Genomic DNA, 26,951 nt, shown 5'->3' with positions numbered 1-26,951 from the left:
GTATCACATTAAGTTCACCAAGCGAAAAAAAAAATCAAGTCATTCATTTCTAACTGTTGTATTCTTTTTAAAAAAATTCTGGCGTAGTGTATTTTAATGTCTAGGCAATGTTCGGTAACAGCATGGTCAGTATTTTATTTCAATGAATGTTTTGCATCCCACATCCCGCTTTTCGCATCCCGAATCCTGCATTCCGTATCCCGCATCCCACATCCTACTTTTCTCCGATATGCCCTTTACTACCACCGTGAGAGCTCACTTGAGTGCTCCGTGGTGGAGGCAAGGGTTTGCATTGTTTGTTGCCACAAAATGTTTATGCGCGCGCATTAAAATTTATAAAATTTTCTTTCCCGCGCGCGGTTGATCACAACACAACAACAAGCAAGAGCAGAACAGGAATCATTTCTTGACATTTTATTTTACAACTTTATTATAGTATTGGAATGAATTTAGGAAAATATAAGTTTTAGTTAAAAATAAATAAACATAATATGGCGCGAGTTCGAGTCACAAATGTTGTTGTTTTGAACAACCCTTGCAAGTTCTTTGATCCGTTTCAATTTCAAATCACATTCGAATGCATGGAACTTTCACACGGTATGTAATTTTTTTCAATGCTAGCCAACTAGCTATATTCTTATGTTTTTATCCTATATACACCAGGGTTAACCATTTATAGTGCCATGTAAATTTTACATAACTTGACCAGGATTCAATCTACGTCATTATTTAGTTCAATGTTCAACATAAGCAGTATAGTATGTTGGAGGTGCATGTAACTCTGTCTTAATTTGATTATTAAATATAACTTAAAATATAATAATATAATAAAAACAAAAACGGGTGCTCCCTTTCTGTTTATTTTAGGGTTTTGCAACACTTTTAAGTTAGCCCTCACTTATAAAACCAACATAATCAGGGCTGACGGCTTATCATTCGTCATCACTTCTGACAAGAAAATAGCCCTGGTGGCAAAGTTGTTATTGTTCTCAAATGAAACGAAATTTTTTGGAAACTAAATTTTGGGATTCCCAAGTTTAATAACTTTTTACCAAACTTAATTCCTGCAAAACGAATAATAATCAAAGTATATGTACTCACAAGAGGACTTTACACTAAGAATTACGTTGAAACTTTTCCTTTTGCCATGTCTAGTGAATATTTTGCTCAGAAAAGTTCCAAAAGAATGCCAATCACAGCCTGCCTGGCCAGCCATTATATTAGCGTTCATAATCTGGTCATAATCAGGGCAAAAAAAAAAAAATTTGGCCATGCATGCATAATCTGACCGTCCTGTTTATAAACAGGTTGTTTTTGCAATCTGAGCAGAACAAGGCAAAAATTTAAAAATATAGGAATATACGTAATTTCGAAATTAGGATACCACCTTTAATTTTTTTATCACGGTGGGGCTAATTGGACGTTGAACCCCCGTTTTCAGTAGTAAAGCCTACAAAAGTTACTGAAAAAAGAGTCATCTGACCGTTTCACAGCTTTTCTTGAGATCTTTTTTAATAGACAGGGTATATCCCTCAACATTTGTGAGGCTAGCCATCTATCTAAGTAAATAATATACTTTCAATTTTCCATGTGATTCTTCTAAAGACATAGTTCACTGTTGTTTGCAATGGCAGAAAAAAATACTAAAGGAAAGCATGTAAAATTAGCAACATTTAACTCTTGGGAAAAGAACTGAGTTATGGGATTGAAAACTATGGCAGATGAAGATGTGACTGTATACGTCAATTTTATTTGGTGTTTGGTGTGTGCCAGTAATGAAACTCAAATTCTGCAGCACCAAAAATGTAGAGGGGCTATTACCTCACATAAGTTTTTTGTGGATAAGACCTAGTGAATAGAAAATAAAAACGTGTCAATAACATTAGTCATGTTTCTTCAAAAAACCACCCATTGGATTAGGAGAAACTACACTCTGACAAATTTGCACATGTTTATCAGAATTTTGGCTGGAAACGCGTCTCGCACTTCACAAATGAGCAACACAACTAAGTTTCACAATTGTAATGGACACCAACTTCTATGAAATCAAACTTGAATGTTATAACCACTACATATAGCAGCAAAAGAGTTGAAGCCTTGTGTCTGTAGGCTTTATCTTCTAATGTAATATCTCAGTTTGTGGCGGACTTGTTTAAAAGAACAAAAAAATCGCTCACACTAATTTTTTCATGTGAACGGTTGATCATTTGGGGGACCATCAGGTCAATTTTTCACGCAAGCGATTGATCACTCAGTCAGACTATTTATTCATGACAAGGCCTGGTTATGTAGTTTCTTTCCTTCCATTTGATGCAATTGCCTTCTAATCATGGCTGCAGATAACATGACATTTTGACTTTTCATGCTTTTACACCAATTTAAAATAGCCATCAATTCAAAGTAACCTGTTCTCAACTTTTGTCATTTGGTTCCTTCTATTGATCTAAAAAATTGACAAAAGGTTTTTTAGTATGTATTTTCTCATCCCTTTCTTCAGATCTTCAATTATAATTTTTCATTTTTTAACATGTTTTTCTTTGATCTATGTTTTTTTTAGACTTAGAATGGAAGTTGATTTATGTTGGGTCTGCTGAAAATTCCGAATGTGATCAAGTATTAGATACTGTTCTTGTTGGAGATATTCAACCAGGGAAACACATGTTTGTATTTCAAGTAAGTGCATTGGAATGTTTTGCTACTCGTGTATGCTAAACTTTTTTGTTGCCATATTTTCATTAACATACCCACTTTTATTGTTTGGCACAGGTATCCAATACCCTTAGTGTTATCACAATCGGTTGTTATGCAAATAACTTAACAATGTCTTTACTGATTTAAATAATGCCCAACTAAAAAACAGACCTCGAGAAAAGTGGCAAACCAGTATTAAGCATTTTTTAGCTGTTTGTGTGATTACTTCACACTAAAAGAATTTTTATATACTAGGTACATGACCTCCATTTCTTTCTTGAAAAATCTCATTCTGTTTCTAGCTACGCTTAGCACCATCATTGGTATTTTTATTAGTAATATTGTTATTGTTTTTTATCTATTAGGCAGAACCACCAAAACCTGAGTTGATTCCTTCTTCAGATGTCGTTGGAGTGACAGTTATTTTATTGACTTGTTCATACAAAGGTGCTGAATTTATTCGTGTTGGTTATTATGTAAATACAGATTATGGTGATCCAGAAATGAGGGAGAATCCACCGCAACAGGTTATATTAGAACAGGTTAGTTTTCCTCATAAAAAGGATAGCAAAAGATTTTTTGGTTACTCCACCATGCATAAATAATTCTTTACACAAAATTTTAAAGAAAAATCATAATTAAATGTGCAGCTTCATAGATTCCCACATTTTAAGAGTAAAATTTTTATCAAAGACCCTGAAAATGAAACAAAAACGCTAGAGTCTTATTACTCTCAATATTAAACAAAAATGCTGTTAAATAACTCTGAATGACCTTGAATTTGGTCCGAAAAATATGTTGCAGACACCCTCTGTTTTCGTGCATCACTACTGCGACATCTTACACTTTTAGCTTCATCGAAACATATTAGCAAGTCAACCAAGGGTGACGAAATTTCCAGTACAATGGGATTAACTGTGCTGTATTGGACGGCTACCATACTGTATTGGTCGATATGCTAATCTGGTGATGAAGATTGGGAGAGAAAAATTCCGATTAAAAGACATGTATGTTTTAGGACAGGTTTTAATGTCTTTTAAATGTATTTTTGTATTAATACTTGCATATTCCTCAATATAGTGAACTGCTAAATTGTATGAACGCTTAATTTAAACACGTTTGCAATAATAAAGCTTCATTCTGAGTGTTGACAGCCCGTCGCTAACAAATTCAGTAAAACGCAATCTAACTTTTCTTGCTTTTAGTGACCTGATTAAAGGTAAACTTTTCATGTTAATTCGATTGACAGTTCTGTTTTATAACAGCATAACAAGAAATGTATATTGTTTCTAACAGATTTTACTGTGCCACTGTTTCAGTTGTAAATAATATAAAAATGTTAGAAAAAGAATTGTATTTATAAATTTTGATTTTTTTATATCTCAGCTTACCTAAACCCTGAAATCATACGGGTTATCAAATCGGCATTGATAGGGTTAAAGCAGACTGGACTAATGTGGAAGAAGTGTCTTGAGAGAGGGAAAGCCAGGAACGTTTTCTTTTGGGGCATGATTTTTTGTTTAAATTAGCTCCCCTATTCGCAATTTAGTGCGAGAAAATTTTATGCGAGAAAACAGTTTCCATTAAAGAAATGTTTCTTTCGCCATAGTTAATACTGTTAGGTTTTTACATGCTTACATATTTTACGGTTTTGACATTTTTTGAATGTCCATATCCTTGCCTTGTTTTTGAACATAATCCTAAAGCTAAACATTTAATTTTCGTGTGAACAAAATCGGTTTTAATTCTGGTGTTATGTTCTGTCCTGATCTAATGCAGAAAATTTTTGGATTTCCGAGGTCTATTTTTAGTCCTAATATTTTGCTTTTCCACAAGGTTTTGTGAAAAAAAAATGCTTCAAAGAATATCATGGTTGGCTTTTAGGGTAAAAACAATAGGTCTGTATTGGTATTGCTTCAGAACAATAGAGAAACAATAATGATAAGCTTGATTATGGTAATTTAATGAAAAATAGCTTGCAGGTTTTATCAACCATCTGGGACGACGGAGAGAAAAAGATCCATAGGGTGAGGTTGTTTCTCCATAATGTTATGTGTTTAAATTATCAGAAATCCTTACGTTTGAGAGGAAATATTGCTAATACCTTTGCACCCTTCTTCTTGGGAGGGCGAGCATAAACTCGCAAATGCACTCCTTCCTAAACTCGAAAAAAGGTCAAAAATTAATGGGGAAAAGTATTAGTGGTCTTAAAATCTATTCACTTACTGATATATAAATTTTCGATCCACTCGTCTTAGGTACAAGGGCCCACATAAGGTCTCTGTCTAGCAGTCAGGCAGAGATTTCAATAATTTCTGTAGCTGACATGGGAGGTTTGAATACTAACAACCTTTTTTTAAAAACATCTGAAAAGGTATAGCCCTCGGAATGAATGAGGGAGCTACGTAAAAGATACTACTGAAAAATTCAACTGCGTTCTCAGGATCCCTTTTCGCTTTTTTTATATTAGGGACTTATTATTCACGCAGTCCCCCAATGTAAAGGGGTGTGAGGACGAGGTTGGAGTAATTATTGCGTTTATAAAATGTAAACTAAACAAAACAGATTCCAAATATTCCTTGTTTTAAACAAACAATGTTAGCCTCTCCCTCGGCGATACTGTAATTACAGGTGGGCTAATATTAAAGTGATCAAAACGAGGTTAGTTTCATTAGGTTGTTTTTCTTATTCCTGTCTTAGTGAAAAAAATAACAGGAAATCGAACTTGCTTTTTTGCTGACTTCATTTCCGAGAATTTGTCCTGAAGGTTGCCATCATGAATGCAAGTGGCTTGCGTAAAACCCATCAAAAACAGTTCTTTAAGGACTTCGCTATTACATAGTAAGTTTATTTTAATTTTTATAGTTTTTATAATTTATTGTGAATCTCTGAGTTTTTTTTCGGGCATTTTTCGGGTCTATGTGTTTTTTTTTCAGGCAAGTACTTGAGTTTTTTTCTTCAAAATGCCGAACTGGCCCGAAAACACCAGCACTTTTTACGGCGTATGCGGCTTATTGCGCCATCCTCGTGAGATTCCTCGTGAGACTCCCCATTCAAGTCATGGGGCCCCTGATGGAAAAAAACAAAACAGAAAGGGTATATCCCCAGGTATTTGTGAGACTAGCTATGTAAAGTATGAATGTATATGTCTGTATCTTGCCTCTAGAATGTCAAATTCTTTCACAGAAGAACTTGTGACTTCAAATCCCGGATGATAATTCCGCTGACCTGTGAGGCTGCTGAGGATTTTGTATATGCAAGGCTGTTTTATATATATAAATACGTAACTAAACAGTTGTTGACAAAGCAATAAATTCTCAACAATTTTCAGCCATATAATAAGGTTGCAGGTGAAAGTCTAGAACAAAATTGGGTTTATTTTTTCTTGCAACCAAAGCCGTGCATCAAGTTACAATTGGTGCATACTCTTCCAGAAAAGGTGGAGGATAGGACAACAATATTACCTGCTTGCAAGTTACATTCGTTTGCAATATTGTTCAAATAGTCAATTAAGGTGCTGTATGTATCAACCTGTAGCTGCTGTTCATTGTTTCGTATAAAGTCAAGATGTATTTCCTCAACTATCATCATCATCATTCTTGGCTTAACACCCGTTTTCCATGCTAGCATGGGTTGGACGGGGTATATTAATGACCGTCTTCCAATCTGATCTAGACTGTGTTAGATCTAAACTCAACTTCCTCTGTATCAAGTCTGTCATAACCTCATGCCAAGTCTTTCTCGGGGTGCCTCTGGGCTTCGCCCCAGGAACTATCAAGTCTCTACATTTCTTACATAATTATCCACCTCTATTTTTTCCAAGTGAAAATGTACAGCAAAATAGCAAAAAATTGTCTTCGTATGGCTATTTTGTACACATAATATTGGATCTGGGTCACATGAATGCAACGTGCCTTTGCAAGTTCTTCAACATGGACCAGGTTTCCCCTCTATAGAATAATGGGGTAGATGATTGTCACATTGTTAACTGATGTGTATGACATAATGCATGAATGTTGATCCTGAAAGTAAACAACAATAGTTTGCTGTACAAGAGGTCACTATCCTCAGAGATATATATTGCAGCTACTTCTTCATAAACTAGTGCATTGTACCTGTGGCAGTCTGGTTCATTGCTCATTATCATAGAAACTTGCGAAGGGGCCCTGTTTTCGTAAACATGTTTCTGTTCTTGTCTGCAAAAAGGGAAAGTTAATCAAGGACAGTTTGCATAGAGTGCATTTCCCAGTTGCATGGATTATTGACAGGGTTGTTCATGCAAATATAGGCATTGGTTGACTGTAAGAAGGCACTGTGTTTTTATTGGGGTGCAAAGTACTGTACTTAGAAAAGAATTAGGCAACAAATTCCAAAACAGGAAAAGCCATGTTAACTAAACAAATTATTATAGCATCTAGGTTGCAAAATTTTTTAGCTCATTCATAATTACTTATTAACAGATCCTGTAATTTAGGTGGATGAGGATGTAAGATAAAGTTGCACTTTGCCATCAGGGCAGCTTTTAAAAGGTTGTAAGTTTAGTGCAGAACAATTGTCACAGAGGATATTAAATGAACCTACAATAATTAGACAGTAGGCAAAGTTTGCATTTTATTTATTTGTGCAACCTTTAAGTGATTGGAGCAAACGGGCAAAGCGTAAAGGGGCAAAGCGTAAAGGTGAAGCTAAGTGCTTGAAAAAAATTGGGCAAAGAGTTGGAAAGATTAAGTATGTAAAGCCAACCTTAACACCTAAGTTTTTAAAAAGGGTAAAAAATAAATACTATGAAATGCTTATGCATTTTTTAAGCTATGCGCAGGTAAGCAACTATTTTACGAGACAGACAAATGTGTACATCTATATAATAATACGCCAGTTCTGTCTGTCTGTGACTTTTGCAAAGTGGATAAAATTTCTTTGATAAAGTCTATAAAATATCGCCTAAAAATTTGTTCTGTAAATTAAAGCAATATTGACGTCAAAGGAAAGTATATTAAGATTAGTGAAGCCATTGCATTGCACTTTTAAATTTAAGGCTAAATAACTTGGAAACGGGTGGAAATAACTGACGTCATCTCCTGCGTAGGTAACTAGGGACCACCTGGGACCAATTTGGGTAAGTTCCCCAAACCTGGGTCCCCGAATCCGTTTCGGAATGGACGGGTTGATGACGTCACCAAAAAACCTTCAAACCCTAATATCTCTGCAACCGTTTGTCAAAAATACGCGATCCTATACATTTTCTTGATCAGCGTTTCAAGATCTATACGATGAAGGCAACAGGCATACACATTTCTGAAAAAAAAATGTGTTCTGACATGTCTCTGCTGACGTCATCAAAATTTAAATGACGGTTGTTTTTCTCTGTTATCCTGCCTAAGTGGATTTTTCCATGGGCCTTATCGACTAGTCTATATAATAATATGCCAGTTCCGTGTCTCTGTGACAGGCAAAGTGGATGTCTTCATTTTCCTTTGATGCTGCCGAAAAATGCATATCCAATATGTTAAATTTTCTGACGTTACAGCCCGACGTCAATAACACTACTATAACGTCAATATCTTGTATTAAATTGATGAAGCCATTACAGTACACCTAAAACTTTGAGGCCGATTAACTTAGAAATGAGGAGGTGACGTCAATGATTTTTCACCGCATGGGTAACTAGGGACCACTTAGGACCAATTTGGGTAAGTTTCCCAAACCTGGGTCCCCAAATCCGTTTCGGAATGGACAGGCTAAACATTTTCTTGATCAATTTTCGATTTTGACAGGTCATTGCTTGTGTCAGCAAAATTTTTAATCCCTGATTCTCTTTAGGCGTTTGTCAAGAACATATAATCCTGTACGTTATTTTGATCAGCGTTTCAATTTCTACACATTACGGACAAGTAGTATGTAAACCATTTTCGCGAATTATTTATATCTGCACTGCACTGCTGACATCAGCAAAAAATCTGAAACAACTTTTTCTTATTGACCTTTTGTCTAAGTGGATTTCTCCACGGGCCTTATCGACTAGTGTATTATAATATATATGACATTATATTTTATATATTTTAAGGTATATTTTATCTAGAAGAATTTTTATCCATTCATGTAAAAAATAAAATTCAATAGCCATGAAATAATCTTTTAAGGGCCATAAAGGCATTCCTGTATTGGAAATAATATTTTGTGGAAGTCCACACTCCTTTGAGATTTTGATATTGTGTAATTTTGCAAAATATTTAAAATAATAATTTATATGTACTACCTTTTACACAACCTATCGTTAGGTGGAAATTTTGAAGCTGATTAAAAACAAAAAGAATATTTCTAAAAAAATTTATGAACTACCTTTTATCTTCTATATAAATGTGCAAACATATCATTTTAAATGCAGGAATCCCTTTCATTTTTTTCTTTTGCAACATTTTATTAAAGTCATAAAATGTAAAATCTCTTTGAGATTATTTATTCTCTTGCTAGGCTAGTTGGTATATCATTGTGCAAGAAACGCAGCCATTGTGTTGTCTTTTCTTTTTCATGAAAATAAACTTTGCAATAAATATTTATACTTATACTTTCGTGACATGTTCTAGGAGCTTTAGTCCACGTAATTTCCTTGGTCTGGTTGCCTCTACCTACAGTCTATAATGGAACAGTCCTTTCAATTCTTTGGAATCTTTTTGTTAATATTTTCCCCTATGACACCTCGTAAAACTCTTGATTTTACCTGCCTCACATATACAATTTGTTTTATTTAGAGAAGAAAAATTTATCATGAATGTATTACATCATGGTGGATGTCACTGTGGAAAAATAAAGTATCAAGTTGTTGCTTCAAGCATTTTGGAATGTGTAAATTGCAATTGTTCTGTCTGTTATAAAAAGCAGAATATTCATTTCATTGTTCCAAAAGATAATTTTAAGTTACTTCAGGGCAAGGATGACATAACAACTTATACCTTTAATACACATCAAGCGAAACATACGTTTTGTAAGGTATGTGGTGTTCAGAGTTTTTACTTTCCAAGATCTAATCCAGATGGAGTTGGTGTAATGCCACATTGTCTTGATCAGGATACAGTTAAAGAAATAAAGATCTTAGATTTCGATGGACAAAATTGGGAAAAAACAATGCAATCTGCAAAGGGAGAAGAATTAAAAAAAAAGTCAAAAATGTAGAACTTAGGACAAATGTTTTATGCAACTACAGCCATGTGAATCGACAAACCATGACAACATCGATTTTATTTGAATCCTTGCTGTTGTCGTATATATAATGAATATATAATAAATACTTGATTTTGTTTTACATATTTTGTTATAAATTTTTAAGAAAATGCTGTAAAATGACAATTACATGGCTACACAAGGAATGCAAGTCATCCATCATAACTCGTTCTAGAAATCTAGAACATGCCCCTAGAAATGTTAGACATGCATTTTAAACTATTACCTTATTTTCAAATGAAAATTTGATTGTCTGTAACAACTCATTTATTTGAAAAACTAGAAAAAGTCTTAATGGCATTTTATTTTGACGTTGTCAGTGCAAAATAAAATTCAGAATCAATTCCTTCGCCTGATGTGATGGTCTAATTGATCAAGGTCTTATACATATGTCATATATGTATAAGACCTTGATCTGTTATATTTTTAGGTATATTTTTAATCCAAAAGATTTTTTTGTCTATTTATGTAAAAAATGTAATTCAATAACCAATAAATAATATGTTGAGATCTTCTGCATTGAAAATGATATGTTGTGGAGAATAAAAAGTTGTTTATCAAGTCCTTTGAGATTTAGAAAAAATCTTTTTTGGACCCACTTGGTACTGATGTGGTTCTATAAATAGCTTTCAGTCCATTACTAGCTTTTCTCAGAAATGGATTAGTTTTTCTGATGCTATGCACTATGACAGGGAACAATAGACCCTTAAATTTGTCAAAGTCAGTTTTCTGAGAAAAAAAGTCTGTTTTTTTAAAAAAATTTTTCCCAAAACGGTTTGTATTTTTGAACTTTTCTGAGGATTGGGTTATTACTAATGTTTTATATTTAGGTAGATCCACTGAAATTTTTGGGTGCGTCTCGGTACTTGCGGTACCATTTTACATGACAGACAGACGTATGCGGGTATTATAATATAAATAATTTATAATTACCAGGTTATTTGGAGATGTCACTGAGGATGTTGTATCAATGTAAGGTTATATCAATTGTCATGTCAATGATACTGTTTTGAGGTCTATTGGAAATCTTTAAAGTGAAAAATCATTTTTGAAAAATTCCAAAAAACTATATAAACAATTTTTTATCTTCTATATACATACAAAGTAGTAAATTATATAACATTTCCTGCAACTTATCTTATCTTTTGGATGATCTGTACAATGTTCAGAATGTGTGAATGTTAATAAACCGTATACCAATGTAGTCACATGATATAGTAATAATGACAAGTAAATGTGTAATAAAATGTTTTAGAAAAATTAGAAAAATTAAACCTAATGGAGAATGATTTAATCCTTCGAGCTGCAAGAGGCGAATCAGTCACAAGAGTTCCAGTATGGTGTATGAGACAAGCTGGAAGATATTTGCCAGGTACAGGTCATATCTTTTAAGCTTCTCATGCACACAGTACAATATTTCCAATGCTTCTTATGATACAGTAAGATTTAAAAAGAAATGGTTAAGAAGAATTTAAAACAATTATGGGAGAATTCGTAGTTGGTTTTGCAATACCAGTATACATTTATTACTGTAATGGCAGCCCTTGAACTGGAGGTAGTAGTAACAAGAGATTGTTGTGCATGTTGTGATTGTTAAGGTGAAATCGAATAGGGTGATTTTCCATAAAAAAGTATTGTCACATATAAACTTTGTCTTGTGATTATTATAAGTTAACTTAACATCTTTTTAAGAAGTAAACTGGTTGGTAATAATAAGTTCTTTATATTCATATACCGTTACATATTTAGAATTTAGAGAAGTTCGAGAGGAGCATGAATTTTTTAAAGTATGTAGAACACCTGAACTTGCATGCAAAGTTACATTGCAGGTAGTGTATTATTTATTGTATAGATTAATGTTGAACCATCATTAAACTATGTTTTATAGTGCAAAAAAATTAACAATAAGAGAAAAAGATTTACAAATTCACTGAAATTTACAACCAAATTCATTTTATATTGAAAAAACCCTACTTTGTTCATCACTAACATACTGCCAAGCAGTGAGCGGGATTCGATCTGCGGTCCCCAGAAATACGGATGTGGTATGAAAATATTCACCTATATGTATACACACCATCCGGATAAACTATCTGAGTTCATCACTAACATATTGCCGCACGTAGTGTAGTGGGTTCGTCTGCGGCTCCCAGTTCTGGGGACCGCGGATCGAATCCCACTCACTGCTTGGCAGTATGTTAGTGATGAACAAAGTAGTTCTTCTTCAATATGACTTACACGCATTATACTCACCCGTCATGATCAGAGGTCTGATCAGGGTGAAGCATTCTCTGTTGAGAATGAAATACGGATGTGCTATGAAAATATTCACCTATATACAAATTCATTTTATTATATTTAAAAATTTATAAAGGTTTGATTTGTTATAGAAGTTTTAAATAGGTGGTTGGCAGGTTTATGGAGTCATTGTTAGGTCATCTATTAAAAGCTGATTCATCATAAATTTATAGTCTTAAAGAAAACCCGAGGTATAAAATAATGGTGGACTTATATTATAGAGCTTATAGTTTTTGTTTTCAAGATATATATATATATAATTTTTTTTTTGCGAAAATGATACATGCCTCTTAATTTTTGCTGGCGACCCCATAACTCGGGAACTGCAACTTGGTTTGCAATAACATTTTCTGGGTAAGTTTATATGTTTACTAACAAAATGTAATTGCAAACCGACATGCAGATCCCAAGTTATGGGTCATCAGCAAAAAATTAAGAGGACTGGGAAGAGCAACAGAGTATTATTTTGGCAAAAAAAATTATGTTAATCAATTCACCTTTATAATATCTATGCATTGATAAAGTTTGAATGCACATCCCTTGACAGGTCTAACAAATTACAGATTTCAGAAAATGTCAAAATTAGCTATTACTCAAATATGACATTATAATTTATGCTGCATAATAAAATCTGAAATTCTTTAAATCTTAATACCTTGAGAACGAAAAGAGCCTTTTTAAAAAATTTAAAACACTTGTTAACCAACTTTTTAAGCTGTATAATATAAGTCCACCATCTTTTATACTTCGGGTTTCCTTTAAAGGCAGGTTTACATTCACAATATTAATTTTCTCTCATTTTTTTCACCATTCGTCATGATAGTTAAATCTTGTTTAACAACCACAATGAATGAGAATTTATATACCAATCAGGCTTTGAATTACAATATCAAAACGAGGTTTGGGATTACAAATTGAAAACAAATTTGACTGGAGAAAAAAAAAATTATTTTTGTGCAATATTTAATGTAAACATTGAATACTTGCTGCTTATAAATATAGGATATTTCTTATACATTAAGGAATTAGTAACACTTTCCTGTCCTGAAGTCACAGAGACTCAAAGAATATTTTATTTTACATAAATTTATGTTTTTATATTTTTAGCCAATCGACAGATTCGACTTAGATGCATCCATTATTTTTAGTGACATTCTGGTCATCCCTCAGGTAAGTTGCATCAAACTGTTTTGAATTTTAAAAAAAGGAAAAATATAGGTGTAATGGAAACAATGCAGTGTTTTTTGTCAGAATTTTTAAACTTGAAGTTAGGTTGGTGGTATTCCTGTTTAGCAGTTTTGGGTTTTTTCGTCACTTTAAGGACATGTCTGGTTCTAAAATCTCAAAATAAGATAGTTTAGGAAAGGCTTGCTTCAAGAATAAAACTGAAAAAGGTATAATTTCTTAAATGTTGATACATTTGTTGATTATGAAATCATTACTTAGGCACTTGGAATGGAAGTTCAAATGATTAAAGGAAAGGTAAATAAACTATATAATAATATGAAGCTTTCATGTTTCCGTCTGTGACTTTTGCAAAGTGGATTATATTCTTCCAAATGTTTTTGACAAAGTCTATGAAAATATTTGTTGTGTAATTTACCAGACTTTGACGTTAAAATAATATTGACGTCAAAGGAAGATTAGTGAAGCCATAGCATTGCAATTGTAAATTTAAGGCTAAGTAACTTAGAAATAACTGACGTCATCTCCTGCGTGGGTAACTAGAGACTACATGGGACCAAATTATGACCAATTTTCTAAAGCTGGGTCAACCCACCTGTTTCGGAACAGCAGGGTTAATGGCATCATTAAAATCCCTTCTTATATCTCTTATATATATTCTTATATATATTATATCTTATATCTCCATATAAAAACTTTATCAACGTTTCAAGCTCTACACTACAGGTAACAGCTAGAAAGAATTGTAAAAAAAATATTTAGGCATTAACAGGTCATTGCTGACGCCATTAAATCTTGGTTATTTTTTTTTGCCTAAGGGGATATTTTCATGGTCCTTATCGACTACTGTTCAAATATTATTATTTTTTGACATAATCTTTTGTTAACCCCATTGAGGAGAGGGGGTGAACAAAGGCCGTACCCCAGAGTTTTCTGTACCTGCTGGTAGTTTAACAGATTTCTCCTTAAATCTTTTTAATCTATAATGTTGACTAATAAAAAAAATTTGCTTTACTAGCTGATGGCCAAGTACACCCTTTATTGTAAGGATGGAAATGTGAAAACCTATAATTTACAATTTGCACTCTTGTCATGTCACCTTAGACAAGAAAACAGTAATTGTGCTATTTTATTATGTAAAATGAACCTTATTTCACAGTTTGATGTTTGAGGGTGCGTGGCATACATGTTTTAAAAGAGATTACGTTATTTTTTATCCCATTTTCCGATGTAAAATATTTTTAATTAAATTGTAATAGAAATTTGTTCGTTTTGGAGTCATATAGCAACGAGAATATTCAAAACAAGTTAAAAAGTCTTAAAATATAAATTGTCTATCGAAGTAATTTGACATAATTTGGACATTTAAAGGACATTCCTGGGAAATGCATATTGCAAAATCATTGTAATTTTTGTTGTGTTTGTGCTGACATCAGCAATTAACGACATCATCAAACATGAAAATAAGGCTGGAATTCCAGTTAGTTTGTGATGATTGTTGTATTTGCAAACTATCTTTTAAGGTAAGGCAGTAGTTCAGAAGTTAAAGGGGTAGGGCATTTTTAACCCCCCCCTCATTCCCCAAACATTTAACTTAGTCACTTGGACCGCAACCTGAATAGGATTTTGAATTTTGCTTGTTGCTTTCTTTTAGGGACCAGTTTTTCCTGAACCATTAAATGGACCAGATGATTTAAAGGTAAACAAAAAGTCAAGTAACAAAACATTTTGTTACAATTTTGAAAAAGTTCAAACTAGGTGTTCATACAATATATTTAAATACATTTTAATATATATATATATATTTAATATATTTCAGAGGTTAACTACAGATGTTGATGTAAAGTCATGTTTAAAATATGTTTATGATGCCATTGCACTGACACGAGAAAAGTTAAATGGAAAAGTTCCTCTTATTGGTTTTGCGGGTGCACCGGTGAGTCTTCCTCATTTTTATGGAAGTATGAAATACCTTAATGTTCTACTACTTAATGGTCAGAAATTTACGTGGATAAAAAATTTTGATGTTTTGCGTTGTTTACAAGCAAAACCAGTTACGATACACAAAATGTTATTGCTACCAATGTTAAAGATCTTCACCTAGAATTATTTTTAATGTATATAATAATATGCCAGTGTGTCTGTGACAAGCAAAGTTGATATGCTTATTTTCCTTTGATATCGCCGAAAAAAACTTTGATGTTGCCGAAATAAATATGTGTTGAGAAATGCTGAGAGTTTGCATTTGCGTTTGTTTGTTTGTTTGCGTTTTAAAATCACTTGATCAAAATAAAAACTTAATTGGATGAATCAAACCACGTGATCAAAATAAAGCAATTTTATTTGCTGAAAACTCCAAACTTTCCTTGACAATCAAAACAAACGTAAAAAGTTTGTTAAATGAAGTTCCTAGCACAAAGTAACGGAAATTGTGTTTGCACAAAAGATGGCTGTTCTTTTTAAGCATTTGTCTACTCTTTTCTTCAATATAAAAACATTTAAAAAGGGAAATGGCATATAAATGAACCAAAAAAAGGTTTGTTTATGTTTTTTTCAGTTTTGATGCTATTATTGATGTGAGGCATGTTTGTTAGCTAGCATCATAAAGCCAACCACATCTACAACAACTAGCTAGCTAGGAATTTATCAATATGTAGCCATGTTCTTTATACCTAGCTAAGTCGCAAGTTTATTTTTAACTTACCACCTATCAGCTACTGTAGCTAGCTAATGTTAGCTTTAAACTTAAGATTACCAGCAGTACCTAGCTAACCTCTGACCTTTATGTTGTTTTTTACATGTAAGCTATAGCTACTGTACTTATCTTACTGGTCTTTACTAGGAATATGGCTGTAACTTACTTGACTTGAGCTTTTAAGCTTAAATTAGAAATTATAACAAACCACAACACCTTTTAAAAAATTATCTAAGGGCTCTTTTTTATACAAATAATGTATTTTCACATTCTGTGTAACTAAACTTACATCGGTTGCAAGTAATATGACAAAACGATTCTTATTTAACATGTAGTAATTCTGATAGCTTAAGTTTGATTTGTGTTGTTCTAGATGTTCCGTCTCAAATGTTTTTGTTTATGACATTTCGTGAGAAAAGTTTATATAAACTTTTTTGAGGGAGTACTGTATACATGGCAACACTGAAGAAACCCTTTTTTTGGTTTGCAAAGTTCTTTTTCTGCAAAAATTTCCAAAAGTAAAAAACAGAAATTACTAATTTTAAATGTAAATTTAATTTCTTCCAATTTATGGTATTTTGATATATTCATGTAAGAGTGTCTGGGCAAAGGCATAAATCAACATGCTAAAAGAACTGATGTTTGTTGATTTAAAAATACTAAACACGACTGTTTTTTACATTTGTGTAAACTTTAGTGCGCATAGCAATATTCAATACACCGAAAGAGCTACTTTGTTGATTTCTGTTTTATACTCTTTGTAAGCTATTTTTGTCTTCTTTTCGACATTTTTAATTAAATAATTGTTGTAGAAGGCATATACAACATGCATATGAAAAAGTGGAATTTTGCAAATTTCTGTTTTACCCTCAATTTTCACATTTTTATATAAATTCTTTGGACATTTTTAATTTACAGGCTGTGCCTGGTGAAACTTTAAGTTGAACATTTTGTCCAAGACAACGGCATGACAAATATATAACTGAGATGATATAACTGAAACTGAAACTTTTTTGACATATTTTTGTTATTTTGTGAGGTCGTCCATACACAGACGAAGAATTAGATGTTTTCTATATTTTGTATAAATTCTTACCGAGGAGGACTCGGTACAACATACTGAAATGACTAATCCTTCCCTATTAAAATTTGATGCATTCCAAATAGCAGTTTTTTGAAATTTTGGGTAGGACTTAATTGGTAAAGGACAACATGCAAAATGTCAAAAATACTGATTTTTGTTGAATCAAAAGTACTTCCTACAACCATTTTTTTTTACAATTTGTAAAGCTTTTGTGGGAATAGAGTGTATGCAATATCATCAGAATAACTGATTTTTTTTTGCATTTTGGATTAAATGTTGTTTTAGAGGGTATCTATACAGACCGGGGGTATGCAATGGACCAAAATAAGAGAATTTAGTATTATAAATTTGGTGCAAAAATTGATATAAAATGAACTGTTAGATTGATCGTTAAGAGGACTCATTGTGACTCAAACTTTTTTTTTTTGCATTTCTAATTTGACTAATTAGCCAAAAAAAACATATTTTGTCAATTGGTTTCACACTATACAAACTGTTATTTTTTATATATATTTTATGTGAACATTCGTGAGATTTCAAATTTTAACCTCGCAATCCATTTTTGCACCTAAATAAAAATTTTTGGCAGAGGGACATTAAGATGTAGTTTGAAATGCTTTGGTAAACTTCTTTCCTAATAGTTTTTGCATTGTCAGAAGTTCAGGGCAAGTAATTTTAGTAGATTTAGATTTGAAATGTCACATATGTCACATATACAGCAGTTGTTGGACACTTTCAACTTTTTTGGTCATTTATATAATAATGCAGATGTAAGATTCTGCTGTGTCGTATATATATATATTACATGAAATAAATGAGAAATTTTTCTATGGTAAACAGCTAGTATATCATATTTACAGTAGGTTTTAAACTTTGAAGATGAAGGTTGAGGACAGAACCAAACTAGCCTAAATGAAATTTGCCAAAAAGCATCATCATACTTGGCTTAATGTCCGTTGCCCATGTTAGCATGGGTTGGACAGGGTATATTCATGACCTTCTAATCTGATATAGATTTTGTTAATTCTAAACTGAAATTCCACTGCATCAAGTTTGTCCTTATTACCGCCTGTCTATTCTTCTGTGGCATGTTTTCAAAAAATTTATTATTTATCAATAGAGTTAATCACCTGTAAAATGTTATCATTATGTTTTTTTGTAGTGGACATTGATGGTGTACATGATCGAAGGTGGCTCATCTAAAACGTACTCGAAAGCTAAAAGATGGTTGTATCTTTATCCTGAAGCCAGTACAAATCTTTTACAACGATTAACTGACATAATAGTTGAATATTTAGTCGAGCAGGTTCATGCTGGTGCTCAGGTATAAGCTTGTTGGTGTGATTTGGAAATAAAAAAATAAACAAACTTCTAGAATCTATTCAATATTTAAAGCTTTTTTTTGTATTTTACATGTGGAAGAAACCATACTTTCCCATTTGCTGAGTCTTTTTGCTTTTTTTTTTTTTAAAAAAAGTTCTTAAATTAAGTCGTTTACCTTTGTTTTACTTTTAAATTGTCAAATTTTTCCATTCCTGAATTGAATCGACAAAACAAGAATTACAAAATGCATGATTTTAAACTTCTCTAACTGATTTGCACAGGTCCCCTAACAGTAAGTTCAAGTCTTGCTTAAAACATTGATCTTGGTGTTCTTGTCGTTGTTAATTTTGTCATGCAAAATATAATAGTGGACGCCCTGATGTGACATCTTAAGACACCTTTCCGTTTATAACCAAACGGTTGGGTTTTGAAAATGATGTTCCGCCGTAGCCGTTTAGAAGTTCACCCACCTTACCTTCGAAAGATGCCAAAATAAAAGCATTGCTACACACAAAAAAAAATTTCAAGTTTAGACACCACATATACAAAATTCCTTGAGCTTAGAACTTCTAAACGACAGTTTCCCTTCATAACACGCATGGAGTGAAAATTTTTTTTTATTTATTTTAGTTATTGCAAGTTTTTGATTCGCATGCAGGAGAGCTACCAGAGGATTTGTTCTTACAGTATTGTTACCCATACCTTAATGAGATTGTAACGAAAGTGAAAGCAAAATTAGGTGCTGAAAAAGCTGTACCTATGGTAGGTTGTACAAATCTATGACAGTGATATATCTTTAGTGGTTATTTTATCCTGGTGAAAGTGTCCTCTCTCTCTCAACAAATTGTGGATACATTGCTGCACTATTGACTATTAGACTCTTCCTTTCTAATTTTCTGGTTGCTTTAGAGTATTCTCTATTAGACTTAGGAGTTTATGTCTGTAAGATTCTTTTGCACCTGCCCTCTAAGTAAAAGTTATCATGCTTAATTTCCACATTCCATATTTCTGGTTAGCTTAGTATTAAGTTTAAAAGCCATGAAGATTTTTAATATTACCATCCATCTGTAGTGTTTTTCTTTCTTAAGCAGCTAAATTCCATTTAAATTCTCCTAAGTATTCTAAAACAATTAGTTCTTAAACGAGAACCCTGGATTTTGTGCAAGTTTTATGGCATTCTTAAAAAAAACGAAGGTGTGTTTCAACCGTCTCCAGTGCTTTTATTATGTTGCTTTTGTACAGACTATCAAATGCTGTAGATTTCAGGAACTTTGGTTTGGTTCTTTTTAGATTGTGTTCGCAAAAGGCGCCCATTACGCAATTGAGAAGCTTGCACAAACAGAATATGACGTTATCGCTTTAGATTGGCAAATGGATAGAAAAAAAGCCAGGTATGCTTCAATATAAACGTCATTTGATTGGTCCAACATTAGGCTATTTTTCACGGAAATACCAAAGTCTTGTTTGACCGGGATATTGGTAATTTTTTGAGCCCCTCTCTCCCAGGGTTAACCATCTTGAGCTACATAGGGCTAACCATCTTGAGCTACATAGGGCTAACCATCTTGAGCTACATAGGGCTAAATCATCTTAAACAATCTAACTACTTAGTTATATATAGTGGTGGTCAAAATGCTGTTTGTTTACTATAATCAGTGTTATGTTGGCTCTATGAATCTCTGTTATTCGATTCAGGTTCTAAAATATTAGTAGTTCTGAGTAATGCATAAGCATAAACACCACTTTCTTTTTTTCCTCGAAAAAAACAAAAAAAAGAGGATTTCTTTTTTGCATACAATCATTACAGGAGACAAACAATGAAATTGGTAACATCTTTTTTGCATTTCTTATACCTTCGAACCAAAACTTGGTTAAGGATGACTTACAAATCGAAAAGCATACGCTAAGATCCCTCTCCTCCCCCTACCCTTCTCCAATGACTTCTGCTTGTTCACAAAAATTTTTTTTAAAAAACATTTTTTCGTTCTCAAGATATTCACATTTAAAGAATTCAGATTTGATTTTGTTGCGTAAATTATAATGTCATATTTAAGTAATAACAAATTTTGGTATTTCTCTGTCATCAACAATTTTAGACCTGTTAAGGTATGTATACTCAAACTTTATCAATGCATGGATATTATAAAGGTGAATTGATTGACGTAAAATTTTTGCCAAAATGACACTCATTTGCTCGTCCCAGGCCTCTTATTTTTTAACTGATGACCCCATCACTTGGGAGCTCATGTCGCTTTTTAAAAAAGACTTGTTAACCAACTTTTTGATCTCTATATTTTAAGCCCAACATCATTTTATACCTCGGGTTCCCTTTAATAAGTGATCAGTACAATCTATACAATCTGGTCCGTCAAATGAACTGAAATATGTGCTCTAATTAATCCTAAATATTAAAAAATACATTGTTAACAACAAATGCAAGTGTGCGAAGTGAGCATTAAAGTGTTAACGTAATTTCAACCAAATATCTACCCCTGAAAAACTCTTCAATTTTTTAAATAAATTTTTTTACAATGATAAGTCAAACATTTTCAGGAAAAGTTATTAAAAATCAGAACATTGTAATGACACGAAGAAAAGTTATTTAAAAAAAAACGAGGGTGGTGAATAATAAGATTAACCTTTGTCCGACTAAAAATATTTACTTTATGAATACTTTTTATTTTCCTTGATTAAAATCATTTTCGATAACAAGTAATTAGACACCCACTTTTCAAGGCTGTTTTATCTTCTTTAACTTAAGGCTTATCTCTGCTTTATCACAAGAAAAATCACTTGATATGTTGTCCTTCATATTCCGCTTTTTAAACACGCCTCGAAGGAGAGCGACAGGAGAGTGATTAATTGAAACAGGATTCTGCTGTTTTAGTGAAATAATTTTTGCCTCACTTTTTAGTCTGATTGGGTTTCTGGATTTGTAAGTATGATCTGGCTAGCTGAGGTTTATTTCCGTTTTCAATAAATTTAGGCATAAGAAACAAAATAGCATGAATATTATCCTTTTTGTCACCTTTATATTTTTTTCGGCCAAAATTGGTCCAAAAACTGAAAATGTTTAGTGTGGCATTTGGCACCTAGAAAAATATTGTTTTGTTGCTTAATCTAGAATTTGTGTAAATGTTACGGCGTAGTAAATAAAAAGGAGAAAATGAGAACTTTTTTGAAAAAATATATTTTCACACGAAGTACGATTTTTTTTCAACATAAACCAGAAAATTAAATTAATCTTAAATATTTATATATTTGTATTTTTCACTGTAGCTACAGCGTCTTATTTCGTCGTTATGAAAGTCGTAATTTTTTAAGCTGGACGCTTATTGACAACGAAATTAAAGATGGGAAATTAACGAATCACTGCACGCTGACACAAATTTATAACGGAGAAAACGATATAAATTGGTTTCTAATTCTGGAATTTCCTTAGCGAGTAATTAATTTTTTAACTTATTTGAGACATGTGTTCAATAACCAGATAGTCGGTTCTTTTCATCGCTGAATAGAAATAAGATTTTTGAATTGATTTTATTCAAAATTAATTCCAGGGCCTGTTAAACGTTAAATTATATATATGCCATAAAATGATTAATTATATATTAGTTTGCGGAAAAGTTTGTCGTAATATGCAATCCAAAATTAATGCGAAGAATTAAAAGTTTAAAAAAGGAAAAACTAAAATAAATTTAAATTGAAGAATTATCACCCTTATAAATAAATTTTATATATAATTTTATTTCATTCTTTCTTTTTATTATTATTATTCCGAATATTTAGACAGGATATAGTTTAAAACACTGTTATCAATGTGGGTCCTGTGTTAGGAATGTATACATTAATTTTTCCCCGGATTACCTACCCAATTTCCCTCACATGGCATGGGTTGACCTGTAGCTGTAGTAAAGACACATGTTAAACATGCCCGCGCTGTGGACCGAACCACGGACCTTGTGATTACAAAGCGAACTCAATAACCGAAAGATCTCACGCCACAAGTGGCGATACAGGGGATGTGCATGGATTTGACTTTCATGTATTCTGCAAAATACCACACGGCCCTCCCAATGATTTCTGTATTTGGGGAGTACTGCTTTGGGAGGGCATATATTATATTCTAAGTCGGCCTGCCCCACAAATAAGCCCGGAGTATTCCGCTGACTGAATGGAATTAGCAGTGTGTAGACCAGGCTCAACGATTATACTCGGGATCTACCAGAATTTTTGAAACTGGACTATGATTTTACCTAATGGTAACTGTATTTCTTAGGCTGTTAGCTCCGAATAAAACGTTAATGGGAAATCTAGATCCGTGCGCATTATATGCTGAAAAGGTAAGAACTGATGTTTTTTTGTTTCAAACATCAAGAATCCAGACCTTTTTTTAAAGGAAATCAACGCAGAAAAATCAAATCACATTTGTTTTATTTTGTGCTGTATTAGGCTTCTGTGTGTGTGTGTGTGTTTTTTGTACTATCGCACTCATTTTCTGAAAATTTGAGCGATCAGGTAAATCGACTTTAATCTCAATTATGCTTTTTTAAACGATACTTATTAGTCCGAAAATTAAGTTGTAAACCCACTAGAAAAATTCACTAGAAAAATTAAGTTAGTTTAGTGTCCGTTTTTTTTCGAGCTTCGAATAAAACAAAGCTATGAATAGGTTAAAAAGCAGATGTTACAGTTTTTTTGGCTTTAAAGATTTTGTTATAAGAACATCATAAGAAGAATTTTAGTGTTAATTATGATAATATGCACTATCTTGCCTTAGGCCATAATTTAAATGTTCTTATATATAAAAATATATTGTCTAAAACCTAGAATTTTATTATCTTAAGGAAATAAATTTTGGCGGGAATTAATATTCGCAAACTTTTGCGAGCTTTTGTCAATTTCACAAAAATTAAAACCCGCGATGTATTAAATAAAATACTATTAAATTCTTTTTTCGCGAAATTTAGTTTTCGCGAAATATTAGGACTTGCCAACTTCGCGAAAATTAGTTCTCGCAAAATTTAAATTTTATTCTCAAAAACTATTCTTCTATTATTCTTTTGTTATTTGTAGGGAATTTATCATGCGCGAAAATTGCTATCGCGCAAATATTAACACGCGCGAAAAACGGTTTTATATCCACTTTTAAACAGTTGCATTAACTTCTTTATGAAATTTAATCAGAAAATGATGATATCAGCATAAATATCTTAAATTGCGCCATTTACAATTTTTTTTACGGGTAAGACAATATTGACATTTTGTACTATATTTCATCCGCTCTGTTTAAAGTACGAATTATTTTGGTCCGCAAAATACCCACCTAAAAGAGACTTCAAACTGGCCGGCATCTTTTTCTTTGTCTTTGTAAAAGAATTTATTTTTCGGATTCGTATGATTTACCCCCTCCTCCTCAACCCCCAACTATATATTCAAAAGCCGCATTTCAAATTTATTTTTCCTACCAAATTTTATGTGTTTCCGTTGTTACCGTTAAAAGAAGAAATTTTTACATGTTTGTCTGCTGTCATAGGAAGTGCTAGAAAGATGTGTGGAAAAAATGATTCGAGAGTTTGGTACATCGAGGTATATAGCAAATCTGGGACACGGTATGTATCCCGATATGGATCCGGAACATCTTCGGGTTTTCGTTGATGCTGTCCACAAGTTTTCGGAAAAAGTGATAACTGAAACAAAGTAATGAAATCAAGACTCTTATTTTTATTTTATGGAAATAATATTTTTACAACTTTTTTTGGAAAGAAATGTAAGAATAATTGGTACATCAGTTTAGATAGAAAAATCATTTTAAGTTAGAATTTTTTAATATGTGTAGGAACTATATTTTATGATATTTCCTTCAACCGAATTTTTGATAGTCGTGTAAAATAAACGTGGGAATTTGACAATAAATTTTACTTGCAACCATTTCTGTCGTGCATTTTGGAAAAAAAATAATTCACAGTATCACAGCATCGCCTCGCGTTAATTGTGCACCGCTTAAGGAGATTCAGTCTACTTTCAGAAAATCGATCTAGATAGCCTAAAAGTCACTAGATTTGAAGATATAACGTTTTTAAAATGGTAACCACGATCACCCGACCTGCAGTGAAGATTAACAGTGTTTAGATTTTTGAGATTAAGGAAGGCGTCTAAGTTTGTCACTACAAGATACGATGTAATTCTTCTTTAGAAATATGTTTCTGCATATTTAGCATTATTTATAGTTTTTTATTTATAGGTTTATTACGTTTTTGTAACTTTATTTTGTATGGTAGGTGACTTCTCTCCTAAATTTTTATGTATCGAACTGAGTTTTCAGATTGACATTAAAAGATAAACATATCAGACTTCCGTTTATTTTAGCGCCCGAAGCGCACGCCTATATATTGCAGCAGTACGCGCCTCGTTTTTCATAAGGAACATGGTTTTCAGAAACACAAGGGTAAGATACCAAGCCTGCGAATTTTCACAAACACACATGGAAGTTCAAGCTAAACACAATTTTTTTTATATATATAAAAATGCGAAGGTGTAATCTTATAATTATGAAAAATATCAACAAGAAATGGCGGTCAAAAGTAAACATAAATGCTTATATGCACTGACGGTGTTTTTATACCGAAAAGCTTTTGCTTTATTTTAACTTTTTTTTAACCCATCAATATGTAGTTCTAATAATAATAAAAAAAATCCAATTTTCGCGAGTAGCGAGGTTCCCTATAATTTTCGTCTGAATTAATTTTCGAGAAATTTAGAAAAATCGCGAAAATTAATTCCTGCGAGAATTAATTTGCAAACACTGAAGATTCGCATATCGGCTTGTTTACATCTTCTGAATACAATCTGTACATTTGTCGTCTTTGATTTATTTTTCTCGAGCAAAAATTCTACGAAACAATTAGCAATTCCATCGAAATATTGTCAGAGCACACGAAAGTTATCCAAGTTTCGAGATAATTGGAGTTTTAGAAGAAATTGTAAGGGAAAGTTTAGGGGATAAAAGTTCGTGTTATCCGGTGTTCGAGTTACCTAAATTTAACTATAAGAATTCCAAACGCGAATACCTTATATTGATTAATTTTTGCTAAGGCTATTTTTCGTTAGGTCAAAACAAATTCATAATCGCGAAAAAGAATTTACGTAAATCAGTCATATTGAGATATTTCGCGAAGATTTTTTCCGCAAATGAAATATTTCAAGGTTTTTTGAGAGGAATTATTTTCGCAAATCTACTAGATCTGTATATTGAGGTATGATATTGAACTTGATATCACAGATTAAAAGAATTAGTAATTTCACTAAGATATATCTTTGTCAATTGATATTTTCGGAAATTTTCACAAATTTTTCTTTGGGATTGATACTCTGTTGATTAATTGAAGGTATCTTAAAATTAATTGTTTGCGAATGATAGCATCAGGATGTAACATTAGGCAGTAGAAATATATGTATCTTGTTGTACGCTGACATATAGGTTAAAACTTATGATGACCAGTTTACCAAAACTATTGGAATGAACTAATTGTACTTTCAAGGTGTTATTTTTCATATAACAGGTTTCTTTCAGTGAGATATTCTATAAAATCTTCATTTAAGACCCTAACATTAAAACTCTGAAAAGTAACAATGATACTCAGTAATTGTATGGCAGAAAAAAAATTCAAACGTATTAGTAGAAATGTTCCAGCTACACATCTATTAAAAACTATCCAAAGTTTAAGTTTCTGTTGACATTTTTTTACCAATAAAGTATACATTAAAAACAAGTAGCAGCAAACAAAACAAACATGACAGATGCTAGAGCTTTTTTACTGTAAACATACATCGTTTATTTTCATGAAACCCATATAATGTTAGTGCACTCCAGAATTTGGTAAGTTCATCTTCCCTTACCGAGATCTCAGCAAGACAGTCGGTATAGGCATCAACTGAAAAGTTAATAGCTGCCCCAACATGACCATGTAATGCGTCTAATGCAGAAAATATTGCAGATTCGAATTCTATCTGTGTCAAAGAACACAGCGCTTGAGCAGCAAATGTTACTTTAAGATGTGCAAATGTTAATCCACTGATTTTTCTTTGTCGCACCATTCCTCCATGTGTATATTTTTTCTTGAAAGGAACAACAAAATGTAATGCAACTCCAGGGAGTATTAGATAGATTAGAGAGCAAGAATGTTTTATTTTTGCAAACACTAAATCTTAAGTTTAAAACTACTTAGTTTTATTTACATTGACCCAAATTACGTTATTTTACTAAAGTATTACCCCTCAAAACACTTTCATAATTATTTAGCTAGCTGGATATAACAAGACATGAAAAAGAAGATTTATTAGCAAAATCAAAATAAAACGCATGCTTCCTTTTTGTTTACAATCAATTCCCACCATTATTAATTTTATAGTATATATCTAGTTGTACACCAAACTATAAACATTTTGCGTTTGCAT

General features: G+C 32.4%; 4 protein-coding genes across 4 annotated transcripts; 3 read left to right on the top strand and 1 right to left on the bottom strand.

Moving 5' to 3' along the window:
• The first annotated feature begins 344 nt into the window (after positions 1–344).
• LOC130630642 (histone chaperone asf1-like) lies at positions 345–4,055 on the top strand. The gene is made up of 4 exons (XM_057444213.1): positions 345–597; positions 2,558–2,673; positions 3,057–3,233; positions 3,544–4,055. Exons 1-4 carry the CDS (start codon positions 492–494, stop codon positions 3,604–3,606), a joined length of 462 nt encoding a protein of 153 aa, XP_057300196.1. The 5' UTR covers positions 345–491; the 3' UTR covers positions 3,607–4,055.
• A 1,396-nt stretch (positions 4,056–5,451) lies between these two features.
• Positions 5,452–24,847, top strand: LOC130630627 (uroporphyrinogen decarboxylase-like). The gene is made up of 12 exons (XM_057444194.1): positions 5,452–5,532; positions 11,165–11,281; positions 11,659–11,738; positions 13,315–13,377; positions 13,654–13,689; positions 15,047–15,091; positions 15,212–15,328; positions 18,334–18,495; positions 19,125–19,256; positions 19,785–19,885; positions 22,774–22,837; positions 24,031–24,847. Exons 1-12 carry the CDS (start codon positions 5,472–5,474, stop codon positions 24,196–24,198), a joined length of 1,146 nt encoding a protein of 381 aa, XP_057300177.1. The 5' UTR covers positions 5,452–5,471; the 3' UTR covers positions 24,199–24,847.
• LOC130630643 (centromere protein V-like) lies at positions 8,565–10,424 on the top strand. Its single transcript, XM_057444214.1, has 2 exons — positions 8,565–8,585; positions 9,441–10,424. Exon 2 carries the CDS (start codon positions 9,457–9,459, stop codon positions 9,859–9,861), a length of 405 nt encoding a protein of 134 aa, XP_057300197.1. The 5' UTR covers positions 8,565–8,585; positions 9,441–9,456; the 3' UTR covers positions 9,862–10,424.
• Positions 24,848–26,288: 1,441 nt separating the features above from the next.
• LOC130630644 (ribonuclease P protein subunit p14-like) lies at positions 26,289–26,812 on the bottom strand. The gene has a single exon (XM_057444215.1). It carries the CDS (start codon positions 26,589–26,591, stop codon positions 26,298–26,300), a length of 294 nt encoding a protein of 97 aa, XP_057300198.1. The 5' UTR covers positions 26,592–26,812; the 3' UTR covers positions 26,289–26,297.
• Between the last annotated feature and the right edge of the window lie 139 nt (positions 26,813–26,951).

This window comes from Hydractinia symbiolongicarpus, chromosome 2 (genome assembly GCF_029227915.1).
Source record: "Hydractinia symbiolongicarpus strain clone_291-10 chromosome 2, HSymV2.1, whole genome shotgun sequence".
Lineage (NCBI taxonomy): Eukaryota > Metazoa > Cnidaria > Hydrozoa > Anthoathecata > Hydractiniidae > Hydractinia > Hydractinia symbiolongicarpus.
The sequence above is the reverse complement of the archived record's forward strand: the minus strand, read 5'-3'. Positions and strand labels throughout refer to the sequence as shown.

Excerpts from the sequence above, each read along its gene's own strand:
- LOC130630644 (XM_057444215.1), bottom strand. The coding sequence starts at position 26,591 with ATGGTGCGACAAAGAAAAATCAGTGGATTAACATTTGCACATCTTAAA.
- LOC130630643 (XM_057444214.1), top strand. The coding sequence starts at position 9,457 with ATGAATGTATTACATCATGGTGGATGTCACTGTGGAAAAATAAAGTAT.
- LOC130630627 (XM_057444194.1), top strand. The coding sequence starts at position 5,472 with ATGCAAGTGGCTTGCGTAAAACCCATCAAAAACAGTTCTTTAAGGACT. Across the intron at positions 15,092-15,211 it reads ATGGACCAGATGATTTAAAG|AGGTTAACTACAGATGTTGA; the intron begins GTAAACAAAAAG and ends AATATATTTCAG. Across the intron at positions 19,886-22,773 it reads ATGGATAGAAAAAAAGCCAG|GCTGTTAGCTCCGAATAAAA; the intron begins GTATGCTTCAAT and ends TGTATTTCTTAG.
- LOC130630642 (XM_057444213.1), top strand. The coding sequence starts at position 492 with ATGGCGCGAGTTCGAGTCACAAATGTTGTTGTTTTGAACAACCCTTGC. Across the intron at positions 2,674-3,056 it reads AACACATGTTTGTATTTCAA|GCAGAACCACCAAAACCTGA; the intron begins GTAAGTGCATTG and ends TTTATCTATTAG. Across the intron at positions 3,234-3,543 it reads AACAGGTTATATTAGAACAG|CTTCATCGAAACATATTAGC; the intron begins GTTAGTTTTCCT and ends TTACACTTTTAG.